The sequence below is a fragment of the Eurosta solidaginis genome, chromosome 5, assembly GCF_040869045.1.
Source record: "Eurosta solidaginis isolate ZX-2024a chromosome 5, ASM4086904v1, whole genome shotgun sequence".
NCBI classification, from domain to species: domain Eukaryota; kingdom Metazoa; phylum Arthropoda; class Insecta; order Diptera; family Tephritidae; genus Eurosta; species Eurosta solidaginis.
The window spans coordinates 261,114,684-261,128,529 of record NC_090323.1 but is presented as its reverse complement, the minus strand read 5'-3'; the positions used below and the strand labels follow the sequence as shown (position 1 = coordinate 261,128,529).

Sequence of the window (13,846 nt, the reverse complement as noted above, 5' to 3'; positions counted from 1 at the left end):
CCTTCCCACTCCCAATGATCAAGCACAAACCGTTCTCGAAGCGTGAGAACGAAAAATCTTAAATCAACCTCAAGTAGGACTTGAAAAGAGCAAAGAAGATTCACACATCAATACCAAAGTGGCCATAAAATACGAACGGTATGCTTGAAAAAACTGTTCTTAAAACAAGCCCATCGGTCACGAGTCAAGAAAAAACGTACTTAACAGAATTTTGTCAACGATATTCTTAATTATACTCAGCTGAGCAGAGCTCACATTCGCATAACGGTAATCGGTAACGGCATAAACTAATCGAGATAGATATAGACTTCTATATATCAAAACGATCTGGGCGAAAAAAGAAATTCATTTAGCCATGTCCGTCCATCCGTCGGTCCGTAAACACGATAACATGAGTAAATTTTGAGGTATCTTGATGAAATTTGGTATGTAGGTGGGCAGTCATCTCAGATCGGTATTTAAGATGAACGAAATCGGACCATAACCACGCTTAATGTTGCGTGGTCTCGATAATTTGCGACATGCAACTGCCATAACTTTCAGACCATTTTTAATATTTCTGCTCTATCGAAGCTATATACATCTTATGGAATGGGGAAGGCGATATGTTTTAAAGGAATTTGCTAGAAGTGTTGGGTTTTTACCTTAAGGAGTAATTCTGTTTGGTCACTTATCAAGTTTGCTGCTCGGTTAGAGTAAAAATCCTCCACTCTATTACTTTCGAAAATGGAAGTTTGAAGACTTGTGTCGGGTCCACGAGCGGGGAGAGACTCATTTTTATTTTCCAATCCCATTTTTTGGTTTTAAATACGTGCAAAAAAATTACGATCAGTATTTGAGAAGAAAATTAAACTTACCCCTGTAGAAAAATGTACTCACCTCACTCACTCACTTAAATAACCTACTTACCTGCGAAGGAAATTATACTCACCTGTGAAGATTTCACAAACCTTAATTTATTAAAAAAAAAACAAAAACAAAAATTATGACCTTAAAAATCCCTTTAAAAAGAGTTGAAAAAACAAATACATATATAGATGGACGTGACTACAGTAGAGCGTGTAAAATTTGAAAAAAATGCTGTACAAAATCAAATCAACACAATCATATTTTTTTCAGCACAGACCTGGATAGGTGGTACATCTAAAACAAAAAAATAACACCAAGGCGATCACGCATGTAAAGTAAATTAAAATAGTAATATATATTTATTATATTTAGTCATAAAATGTAATTTATTGCAACAACCTTTAAATATTATTTTTAAAGGGTGCATTATTCCAAGGGAGATATTGAAGTTCTGCTGATATAATTGACGTAGGTAGTAGTTGGCAGTAAATTAATAAAATTAATTAAATAAATTCAATAATTAGACTTAATTCTAAAATAAGCTTAAAATTTAAAGTAAATGAAATCAATTAATTCAATAGTAAATTGAGAGGTTTAGGGGGAATAGCTTAAAACCAGCGAACTTTTAATAAAAAAATCGAGTATCTGCGAAAGTTCGCTTTTTATTCAATGTGCTATTGTGCGAGAGAGGGGACAGATTTTTTGCTTGAAGGGAACTTTCTATCAAATGAGTAATTTACTATTTTGGTAAATCAGTGGGGGACCCACCGCTCTGATCTGGAACTTATGAAAATTATAAAAGTTTGTTTTAATTACATATAAAATTTTAAAATTTTTAGCTTTTATGTAGTATAATCCATAAGATCGTCCTAATCGCCCCCCCCCACCCCACCCCCCCCCCCCCCCCCCCCTCCCAAGATATGCAATTTATAACACTTCGGTGAAAATATTTTATGAAATGAATAGTTTAGCCATATATTCATTTCCAATCACCATGTTTCATCTCTTTTTTCATATTTGGCACAGAATTATGGCATTTTTTCATTTTTCATAATTTTCAATATCGGAAAAGTGGGTGTGGTCATAGTCGGATTTCGGCCATATTTTATACCAAGATAAAGTGACTACAGATAAGTACGTGAACTAAGTTTAGTCAAGATATATCAGTTTTTGCACAAGTTATCGTGTTAACGGCCGAGCGGAAGGACAGACGGTCGACTGTGTATAAAAACTGGGCGTGGCTTCAAACCGATTTCGCCCATTTTCACAGAAAACAGTTATCGTCATAGAATCTATGTCCCTACCAAATTTCACAAGGATTGGTAAATTTTTGTTCGCCTTATGGCATTAAAAGTATTCTAGACGAATTAAATGAAAAAGGGCGGAGTTACGCCCATTTTGAAATTTTCTTTTATCTTTGTATTTTGTTGCACGATATCATTACTGGAGTCGAATGTTGACATAATTTACTTTTATACTGTAAACATATTAAATTTTTTGTTAAAATTTGACTTTAAAAAAATTTTTTTTTAAAAGAGGGCGTGGTCGTTCTCCAATTTTGCTAATTTCCTAAGTTCCTTGCAAATTTCATCATGATATCTTCAACGACTGCCAATTTACAGCTTGCAAAACTTTTAAATTACCTTCTTTCAAAAGTGGGCGGTGCCACGCCCATTGTCCAAAATTTTACCAATTTTCTATTCTGCGTTATAAGTTCAACTCACCTGCCAAGTTTCATCGCTTCATCTGTCTTTGGTAATGAATTATCGCACTTTTTATGTTTTTCGAAATTTTCGATATCGAAAAAGTGGGCGTGGTAATGGCCCGATTTCATTAATTTTAAAAAGCTATCTGAGATAAGTGCCCAGGAACCTACATACCAAATTTCATCAAGATACCTCCAAATTTACTCAAGTTATCGTGTTAACGGACGGACGGACAGACGGACGGACGGACATGGCTAAATGAATTTCGTTTTTCACCCAGATCATTTTGATATATAGAAGTCTATATCTATCTCGATTAGTTTATGCCGTTACGGACTACCGTTATGCGAACAAAGTTAATATACCCTGTGAGCTCTGCTCAGCTGAGTATAAAAATCTCTCTTTGATTGCCCGCAAACGTTCATGCAAAACGCCATCTGAGAGATAAATTCTAAAAATTCTTACTGTAAGCTAAAAACTTGCATGAAAGTTCGCGGAATTTTGCCGAATTTTCTAAAAAGTCTTAAGTGTATATTTGTATTGTTGGTGTTATATAATAATACATATTTTTATAAAAATATCGAAAATAATGAAGGTCGAAGCAAAACTTAGTAAAAACTGGAAAATCAGAGTGATGATGACTTTTGTAGATGAGTGTAGATATGTATGTGTGTTTGTATGAAAAATTTTAAGGTCACTTTATCTTACATAAAAAGTTTACTTAAATCGCCCCCTTCCCCCTCCCAAATCGTGCTGGATGCGGCCCTGTGGTAAATGCTATTATGTTAAAAGTGCTGAAAAATTAAGGGCTTCATTACATGTACTGCGAACGATAGCTCAGTTGAACGATTCGCCTCTAAACGATTTCGTCTCGATCACTTTCGTTCGGTCTTTACGTTTCTAACAGGAAGGCGAAAGCAAATGTTGAGCCTTCGTTTAACATAGTGCAAATACACTAGCGCTTCTTCTCTGAGGCGAGACGAACGTTCGTTTGTAATACAGAATAAGGCCCTAAGACTGCCGAATTTTGTCCCGCTACTTAAAATTGTAAAACAGCTAACTTAGAGGCATCATATCGCTCGGTAGCCCTCCAGTTGTCGGTAGGGAAAACATTGAAAACTATTATACTCTCTTATTTTACCGCTAACCTCGGCTAGCCAGTCATTAGTATCTGGGAAACCCCCTCCGCAGGACAAACAGGGTGGTGTCCCGTGCGCTATTTTGTTTCATCGCGAATAACCATTGCTACCTTGCGGATGACTGCACAATAATGACATTGGCTCGGGACCTTTCATAAATGAGCTATTCTCTAAAAATAACCTACCTTACGGGAAAGTGGGTAGAACCATTGGATATCCACATAAGTAGATGGCATCGCACTATCGACTGTCAACAAGCGCAGAAATGCTGGAAGTTACTTAGCTAACCCAAAGCCTCTCAGTAAATGGGGAGCAGACAAACTGAAAATATGTACTCCGCCATCTCATCCTCCTCAAAGCAAAGAAGAAGTAAAGTCTTTATTTACGATTTTGGCCTAAAACGTCATATCTAATACTATCTAAAGTTATGCCACAATATCAGTAAGGACAATGATTATATTCTGGCCTCTAAAATAGAGGTTTACGCCGATCACTTTATCGGCGATGGCGGCGTAGGCTCTATTATATACCGGCGGCAGCAGCGTGAGCGGCGCGCCGGCGTACGCCGGTGTTCTTACTTTAAAAACTTGATCTTTCTGTTCAAAAAAATAATATTTAGCAAAGGTTTTGTTTGTATGTATTTAAGGAAATCAACGTGTTGGCCATTTCGGAAAGATCCGGGGTTTTTGCCTCAAGATCTCGCAGACCGTTCATAAATTTTCAAGAGTAGCTCCTTGCGGAGGGATTGTACCTCGTTCGCTTATTCCAGAGAGGCTTCGAACCTAACCCCGGTCTTTGGAATTGGTACTGCTGCGTCTGCTGAAAAGAAATAGAGATACATAAAATAGTCACACTTTTGTCTGTATATCTCGTGCAAAGCGTGGTTTCACCTAGGGATAACTCTTAACAATCGTCGCGAACACAATTTCTTTAAATCATTTGTGGCTCCTTGGCGGTCACGCACAAAGGCGACTTATGGTTGCTATTAATGGTCTATTAATACTCATGACTTTCGTGGCACAGGGCGCCTCCAGTTTTTTCGGCTGTTTTTAAGAGTTACAATTCCCGATGTGCGAACAGTAACAATCCCGACCACCAGTCGCTAACACGCCTCATGACCTTCACACCATATGTCAGCACAGAAGCTATAGGACTGCGACTTGGAACTCATACCTTCGTCGATGTCACTTTCCTAGAAGCTCTAGGTGTAGCTCCGAAGACTTTCCAACGGATGCTTTTGTCGCGCTATGCTGCCGAGGTATACCAGAGAAACACCTTTGAAACCTTAGGGTGTGACTATTCGGCCAAGGATGCGCCCTCGAAATCATAAGCAGTCTAAGTGGATGTCATTGCGTAACTCATGGGAGAAAATCGTATAATCCTCGGTGCATCTACATAATTAAAATTTTACAAGGACCCTGGATAAAATGTTTCAAATGTAGACCAAAGTTTCCAGACGTTTGTGTTCACAACATTGATTTCAATAGTCTTCGTTAAATCAAAACGATATTTTAGAATGAAAGTAGCCCGATTTTAAGTTGAAAGATGTTAGCTGCTGTTTTCCGGCTTTATGATATAAGAGCTCATTATGGATGACCGCGTAGCTTCAGTTTTCAGACTAATTCAACTGTTCACTACGTTAGGGTAGTAGCACACATGGTCATTAGTTCGACTGTCTTGGGAAAGCTTTTGAGTTTTCTTGCGAAGGACAAAACCTCACCTGGTAAATACATAACTGTGCCTACGTATTCACATTTGTAACAGTAGCTGTAACGTGTAGGTGATATTTAAACACGGTTGATAGGCTATATTCAATGTGATTAACTCCAAAGGACTAGTTTTGGATAGGGCCGCCAACTTTAGGGAATGACAAACCGGGAGACTTGGGTGTTGAAAGATGAAGTGTGAAAATCAAAATTAACATTTCAGACGCTATTGTATAGTTTTGCAAATAAACAACAGATGTTTGAATGTAAGCCCAAGTGATTTTTCAAACCCTTCTCATACACTGAAAGAAATGTGCTAGTAAAATCAACAAATCTGTTCTGTTGTTCTTGACTTAACGGAGATTCGGTGAAATTGATCGAATTATGGTTAATTCGCTCGAGTTCTTTGTCAAGCGAACAAATTAGTTTAGTCATTTCAACAGAAGAGAAATTGTCGCTCTTAAGTTAACAACATTCTATAAAATTGACAGATTCCTGGTCAATCTAACTGATTTTTCTGTTAACACAACTTACAAGTCATTCCAACAGTGAACAACAGTCAATGCATGAGCAAATTTCAAAGAGAATTTTAGGCTCACTGCGCTCTCTGCTTTGCATTTATGACGATGGTGCCACTTGTTTAAAAAAAAAACCCAAAATAAGAAAACCACCAAATCGAAAAAACACACAAATTGGGAAAACAACAAAAAACTAGTTTTTCAGTTATCAATACAAAACAATAAAACCCTTTTTCGAATTTAATGTGCATAACACTGCAAAAAATTATGCGATACCGGGACACCTATTTATCGGGTACAATTTTGCAACTTCTCCTCCAAGCGAAATGCAAAATTACACCCTCTTGTTGCAAAAGTTTTGTTTGAGCGAACAGGATTTTTCCAAAGTTAGTAACATTTTGTTCAAGTTTTACGAATTTTCACTCACGCGAACGTATCTAATAAGATAATAAAAACATCCTTTTTTAATGTTGATGTTTCCGACAGCATAAAAGTTTGAGTTGTTTTGGAATCGTTTCAAAATAAACTGTTACGAGAATTAAAATTGCCGAGTTACATGTATAGTTACTCCAATGGTGAATTACCTTCCAGCGATTTCATTCTTTACTTTTCTATAGCTTACAAGTTCTGTATTTAAAATGTTATGTCAAACATTTATACAACAAGTTTTGTTCGAAAAAATCACGTGTGGCAACTCTACATGCGAGAGAAGAAATTGAGAATAAGCAGTAAAGTGACGCGCGGCGAAGTTCAAAACTATAAATTAAATAAATTATAAAAAATAAAATTTGGTGAAAGTGCGTTTAATAAAACAAAGTTATAAACTGTATAATGTTTAATTGTAAAGCTGAAATTAAGTTCTTGAAACCGACGCCAATGTGGTTTAACAAACGGTACATGCTCTTGTTTTCGCTAGAGCATGTACTAACGCGTGTGTGGATATGTGTGTAGCATATATACATACATATATATGTATGTAGCATATATACATAGCATATATACATACATACACATGCTACATACATATTCACACACGCGTTAGTACATGCTCTAGCGAAAATAAGAGCATGTACCGTTTGTTAAACCACATTGGCGTCGGTTTCAAGAACTTTATATATATATATATATATATATATATGTAGCAAGCATGCGTATTTATGTATTCACATATTTACGTATATATATGGCAACATACTTTCGTACAAAGCTTTCGATGGTGATTCGGACCAAGTTTTCTTTATTTGAATTCAGATTTAAGTTACTATTATTTTAATTAATATTACTAAATATAGCAATAAAATCATTAAAAACGAAATGTACTTATTTGTAATTTATACAAATAAAAACACAACTTAAGTTTAAAAATATATTTATCCGGTTTTATTTTTTTTTTTTTTACACATATATTAATATCATAGGTATGAACAGAAAACTCTGTTGATGTAAAAGTTTACGCTATTAATCTAGAAAAAAAAACAGAAATATCTGTTATTTCAATAGATATCACTGTCAATGTCATTTCGACAATAAACACTGTTAATTTAACAGTTTACGCTGGTTATTTCGAATGAACAGAAATCCCTTTCATATTAACAGTTTTGATTGGTAGATATTCTTAGAGCGACAGTAATAATTGTTAATTTAACAAAACTATGGGTAAAGTATAATGAAACAACTTTTTTTGTTTATTTGACTACTAAAACGGTCAATTACGAATCAACGATTTGTGCGCAGTTGATTCAACATCTTGTTGAGATGGATAAAAATTGACAGAAATTTCGGTTGAATTGACCCGTATTTCGGTTGATTTTACCCGTCTTTTTCTTTCAGTGTACGTACATATGTATGTACATATATCCTCAACTTAAGTATGAGCTAAGAATAATTTCAAAGGAGTGTGTATGCCCCTAGAACGTACTAAAGGATTTTGCATAACTGATTTCGCTTATTCTTTTAGCCAATCGGGATATAAAATTTTTTTTAAAACTCGGCACCTTTTTCGGGTAATTTTCTTTTTTTAACAACTTGAGGACAACTTGAAAACATGTTCGCCTTGGTTCATTTTATTTGAATTCATGGTTCATTATTAATTTTTTGAAAAAAAAAAAAAAACAAAGTGAACATATAAATTTATTATATAACTTTTCTTTTAGTGGTTTCTTTTAATAACTTGGTGAATTGGGTGATGCAAATTCCGTATTGAGCTGACAATGGAAAGGCCTGTTTTTTTTTTTTAAATAACTTTTGAACAGTCAGAAAGAGTTAAATTTCGTAATTAGTTTCTTATAACTGGCAGTGGTGCGCATCCGTTGATACCCCTTTCGACCATATCCGACCAATTTTCGACATGAACAATAAATGGCCTAAACAGTCTTAAACGAATAGAAAATATAGTAACGCGCCGGACCTCGCGCCGCCAAGCCGATATTTTTGACATTCGGCGGCGGCGGCGGCGGCGGCGGTTATCGGCGGCGTATATCTCTACACTAAAAGGCTGGGGTATATAAACTTGTCTATCAAATGTTGTATTTTCAATTCGAGGATCAACAAAATCTTCTAAGAAAATGTGGTAAGTAAGCTTTAAACCAAATTATTTTAATTGCATTATGATTTAAAAAAATTGTTCGTAAGCTTTAGGAGTCACTAAAATATGGATGTGGGTGATAATGGGAAAGCTCCCTGCCACAATGACTTTCACGTTTTCTGCATCCTTTTGAAATTAATACCGTCTACCTACATACATAGGTATACAGTAGCGATGATCGGGGGCCTACCTCAAGTGATTATATCAAATACAATCTGTTGGAAACGATTGTTATGTAGACGTGCACTTACACAGAAGATACGTCTGTGAGTAGTATACATACATAAGCATATATGTACATGTGGGTGGACTCACCTGTGATGCTGAAGGGTAGCTCCCATATCCAAATTGTGCATAAGCTGCCATTTCAAAATTTGTTTATAAATATTGGGTTTATGTCCTTTTATTTGTTTATTTTTTTTTTGGTATTTTTGTTTACAGTTGTTACTATTGCACAACGTCACTTATTGCACAAATTGTTTAAGTTTCCAATTTTTTTCTTTAGTTTTTTCAACACAGTTTTACTTCTTTTTTAGAGATTTTATGTTTAACGGATTTTATTGAACTTCGCACAATTTTTGTATAATAAACGCAATTATTTATTTCACAATTAAAATGACGTTATTGAAAAGATTTTTTTATTTTGATTTTGAGTGTGTTAACATATTAACACATTAATGTTGTAATGGATACACACTGCCGCACTGCCGCCGATGGACGCCAATAGCCACTGCCAAAATATATCACCCACAAGCAGTACTCTAGTACTCTATTGTTTGTTTCATACAACACAACAAATATTTAAAATGGAAATTCCTTTGCATAGCCGCATCAATCCCCAATCCCAAGCCGCCGCCGCCACCACTGCCATTCTAAACGTCAAAAAATGCGCGTTAGTAATGCCGACGTTGAATCAACAACAGTTCATATGCAACGCGCACCACCTAACGAGTTAACCGTGCAAAAATTGTATGTTTAGAAGAATAACACGAAAATATCAGCAAAATCAGCTTTATTACAAAGAAATTTTTTTTTTATTTAACTCACGCGAGCTTAACGTACTATCGTACTATTATTTACATCCGTTTAACAATGCCACACCATTCACGCTCGAACACGAACTGGTTGGATAACCCTCCAAAGCACCTAAAGCTGCCACACATAAAATGAAGCAAATGAGTCCAACAAGAATGCAGGCATAATACAGCTTTTGTTATTGTTCTTGTATTATATTGTTGGGCTTGCTATTGTTTTGTTTGGTTTCTTCACATTTTCCTGCATATATTACATACGCAGAGAGCGCTAGTGGAAGATGAAGCGCGCAAGGCATGTACTCCGCATTTCCAAACCTTATCAACTATTGTGTAGGTGTAAAAGAGATAGACAAATACTGTTTCGTTTATCTTCATACAAAAATCTTATTCTCTGTGGCATTTGATTTTATTGAACGTGTTGTACTCTGAGTGCATTGAGCAACATACGTCCGCCGATTTCATAATGAACTACTTTTGAAGCTCTTTTCGTGAGTAACGAGTAACTAACCACTCGTTGTATGCGCCAGCACTCGATTGCAGATGGTCGACTTTTCCCATGCGCTGCACTGGAAATGTGGCAGCTGCCGTTTATAGCTGCTTATGCTCCTTCTTCTGCTCATACTTTATTATTCCTGTACATCCATTGCTACTGCTCTCTCATATAGACGCGCATATAACACCATTTCGTTCAAACTTCACCTTGTATTTATCCACGGTAGTAAGTTTCGATGGAATACGTTGTTGTTGCTCATGTATTTTGCCCTGCTCTCTCAAGGGGAAATAAACCAATAAATGCACTTGTTGTTGCTTTTATTTCGTACATGTGGCCAATCACAGGGATTTGGCACTCAATGAGGTTGGTATTGTTGGTATTACAGTATGTAGGTGGTGTGAGTTGTCTTGCTGTAACGTGAAGATAGCAGTGCCGTCCGCAGGATTTTTATTCAAACGGCTTTCTTGAGTAAAATTATACTAGATATCCTCCTAAGATAAGGAAAACAGTGCTAATGTAGAGAGTAAGGTGACCAGATAAAAATCACAATAAACTTTCATTTGATACCTAAAAAGCTTCTCAATAAGTTTTCCATAGCTTACCTAATTTGCTCTTAACCCCTTATACGGTCTAGACTCTAGAGCCAAGCAAATGCAAAAAGCTTTTCACCGCCATACTCCCTGCTGGCAAGAGCGAGTCTTTTACGAGGTTCAAGTGGCTCACTACTTCCAAATATCATCTGGGTAGCCTATAAATATATATTTAGTGGTGAACCATTTTGTGAAGGTATTATCCTGGCTAGCTGGGGGATTTCATCGACAGCGTCTGAGCGCCATAAGTCGGAGTTTCTGTACAAACATGTATTGTAACACTTTGCGGTTAGTCTGTGCCACAAAGATTTGGTGTACTTGTTATGCAGTGTTACATATATTTCAATCCAAATTTTAACCAATATATTTATTTGAAGAAGATATGTATTTTGAAATAACGTAGTTGTTATTTTTATATCCAAACTATTAATCTGTCAATAGGCCGATTCACAGAGCCCCAGTAAAAAGTCTCCTTATACTAAATAAACAATCACAACGTAGATAACATGCGGTCAATGAAACAAGTTAAGACCATTGAGTCGGTGATCATTCACTGTCTATCTAACGTAAGTCCTTCCACAGTCGTAACGGGAAAAACATGCCGCGAAGTTTCTATTGAATTTGGGATATTTATACCATACATAATTCTGGCGCCAATGAGTCATGCAAAATAGATTTTTACGTCTTGAATAAATTATAAAAAATATTCTTATAATTAGATGTTGTTTTTTATAAGGGAAGGGCCATGTAAAATTGAACAAAATTTCCCACATTAATTAGGCTGGTGAATAAAATGTTTAGTTCAAATTTACTTTAAAATTACTGTAAAACGGTAATTGGTTGATTGTAACGAGTATTCAGTGGCTTAATGCATATGGTTCGATGTCTCTGTAATTCTAATACCCATCGATTGCGGCATCTTTTATTAGGCCCTTTTCATTTTCTGAACAGGCCTTTTCTGTGTTCTTTTGTTGTTGCAATTGGAAACTCTGTTGTTCAGATAAGTAGCGAGGTATCTATATTTATTTTCCAGTTTAGTTATATCAAATGTTTTGATGCACTTTATCCAGGTTATACAGGTGGCCTAGCTACTATTTTATAGTTCCCGATATTGCTGTTCTGTAATTTTAAAATTCCGCAGTCTGTATTAATCATTGAAATATTTAGATAAATACATGGGATCAAAACAAAATATCATTCGTACAATTTTTCAAGAAAATGCAAGAATAATTATAGCCCAAATTGCATATAGACTAAAGTCAAAGTATGAAGACCCCGTCTTGAAAACTTCAAATGACTAACAATCAAAACACATCCTATATCAAATTGAAGCATCCCACAGCAAACAGCATCTTCACTACCTGTCAGAAATTTAATATAAGAACATCAAAGCATGTCATAAAAAATGTTAACAATATTTCATTCCCTTACTTGGCATACGTATTAACATCATCCTTAAACAATACTTAAGTCTATATATATTCAACTCTATAGATCATAGCCACCGCGTTGCGCCGGTAGCGTGGTCTCATACGGCAGTCTGGGTTCAAAGCCTGCGGAAAGCAACATCAATATATTTACAAACACGCTTTTCCAACTATAATATGCGAGGCAACCCTGGGTTTGTCAACAATCCCATTGTATGTATTTCTGCCTTGATAAGCTTCTCAACAAAAATTTATCTGCTGCATATGCGTACGGAGTCGATGTAAAAGATGTAGGCATTTTTATAGCCCACTCAATGCACAATATGAGTTTAAAGTTTTTCTTAATTTACAACCTAACTGATTCCTTAAAATTTTGTGTTCCCTAGGGTGGCACTTTTCCCTGCAGCACAATAAATAAACTTGGTTTTTATAGAGGAAGATTACATATTCTGGAAAAACAATTATTTTAAATCAACGCATTGAAATATGAAAGTGCGTTCTCATAAATAAATAAATAAATGTAAGGCGCGATAACCTCCGAAGAGATCTAAGGCCGAGCTTCTCTTCCAATTTGCGTCGTGCTCCTCTTGATTTTTCCCTACAAATTGGCCGGACGGGACCTACATGTTTTATGCCGACTCCGAACGGCATCTGCAGGGCAGATGAGTTTTCACTGAGAGATTTTCATGGCAGAAATACAATCGGAGCGCTTGCCAGACACTGCCGAGGGGCGACCCCGCTTAGAAAAATTTTCTTCTAATTGAAAAATCTTATTTCTAAAATTTTGATGTTGCTTTGCCCGGGAGTTGAACCCAGGGCATACGGTGTGATAGGCGGAGCACGCTACCATCACACCACGGTGGCCGCCATGCGTTCTCATACTATTTATTAAAATTTGAACAAAAAATTCGTAATATCTGCAACGTTTTCTTGAGATTCTTTCAGTTTCTGTTCACTTGGCACAAAGCTTGAATTTTTTCGGTATTGAGCTATATTTTTTTTCTATTAAATTCAAAGGTTGTACAACACAAGCAAGTTTGTTTTTTTCAAATCACGAAAGCAGTTCTCCTTAGAGGGTTTCGACCTCCAGAAATACCCCCTTGCGACCAGGTCTGGCAGATAGGGTTGCAGCGAAAGAAAAAGAAGCGAAAAATAAATTAAAACATACGTGGTGAGGGATACAACCATTATTTTTTCGATTTCTTACTAATAGCAACAACAAAGTGTTTACTTGGTTTACGTGTAAATTGTTGTTGCTCACCTAGCGTAGTATTGCTAGACCAATAGCCACACCCCTTTGCTTTGTATTGTTGCGGCGTTACAATGCTGATTGTTTGTTTAAGGTAGTTGTTGTTATCTCGTCTTGTATGTACAGTTTTTTATGCTTATCTGGTTTTCTTTCTTTTTCACATTTTTGTTTTGTAAATTCATTTCAACCAACCATGAAGCGCGCGCAAATATTCTATGCATTGCCGCTAAATAAAAAAGCAACAAAACAACTTTAGCGCATTATGGAGTTTAGGTTTTTGTTATAGCGATTGTTTGGATAGCTTACGTATTTATATGTGCGTGTGTGTATGTATGTACATTTTGCAGTGTAATAAAATGGCCTTTCACTCCTTTTCCGCTGTTTGACGCATATTTACGCAGGGCATAAACGAAATTCGTATGAAATGCATTTTCCTAGAGTTTAACTATAAAAAGTGTAAAATTGGATCGTTGCTGGCATGTTTTATTTTAATTTTTAATTTGTTGTAATCACTTTTAGTGACGGTGTTTATTAGCTGCAAACCACCTTTT

The 13,846-nt window shown here is 36.0% G+C and overlaps 1 protein-coding gene across 3 annotated transcripts in view; it reads right to left on the bottom strand.

Annotated features, from left to right (window-relative positions):
* The window catches only part of ara (araucan), a 189,518-nt gene that overhangs the window by 125,954 nt on the left and 49,718 nt on the right, over positions 1-13,846 (bottom strand). The window contains exon 1 of one of the 3 annotated variants that reach the window (XM_067786523.1): positions 8,818-9,598. The exons of the other annotated variants lie outside the window; for them this stretch is intronic. Coding sequence (XP_067642624.1) covers positions 8,818-8,868 — 51 coding nt within the window. The 5' untranslated portion in view covers positions 8,869-9,598. Of the gene's footprint in view, positions 1-8,817; positions 9,599-13,846 lie in introns of those variants that run through there. 3 annotated transcript variants of the gene reach the window in all.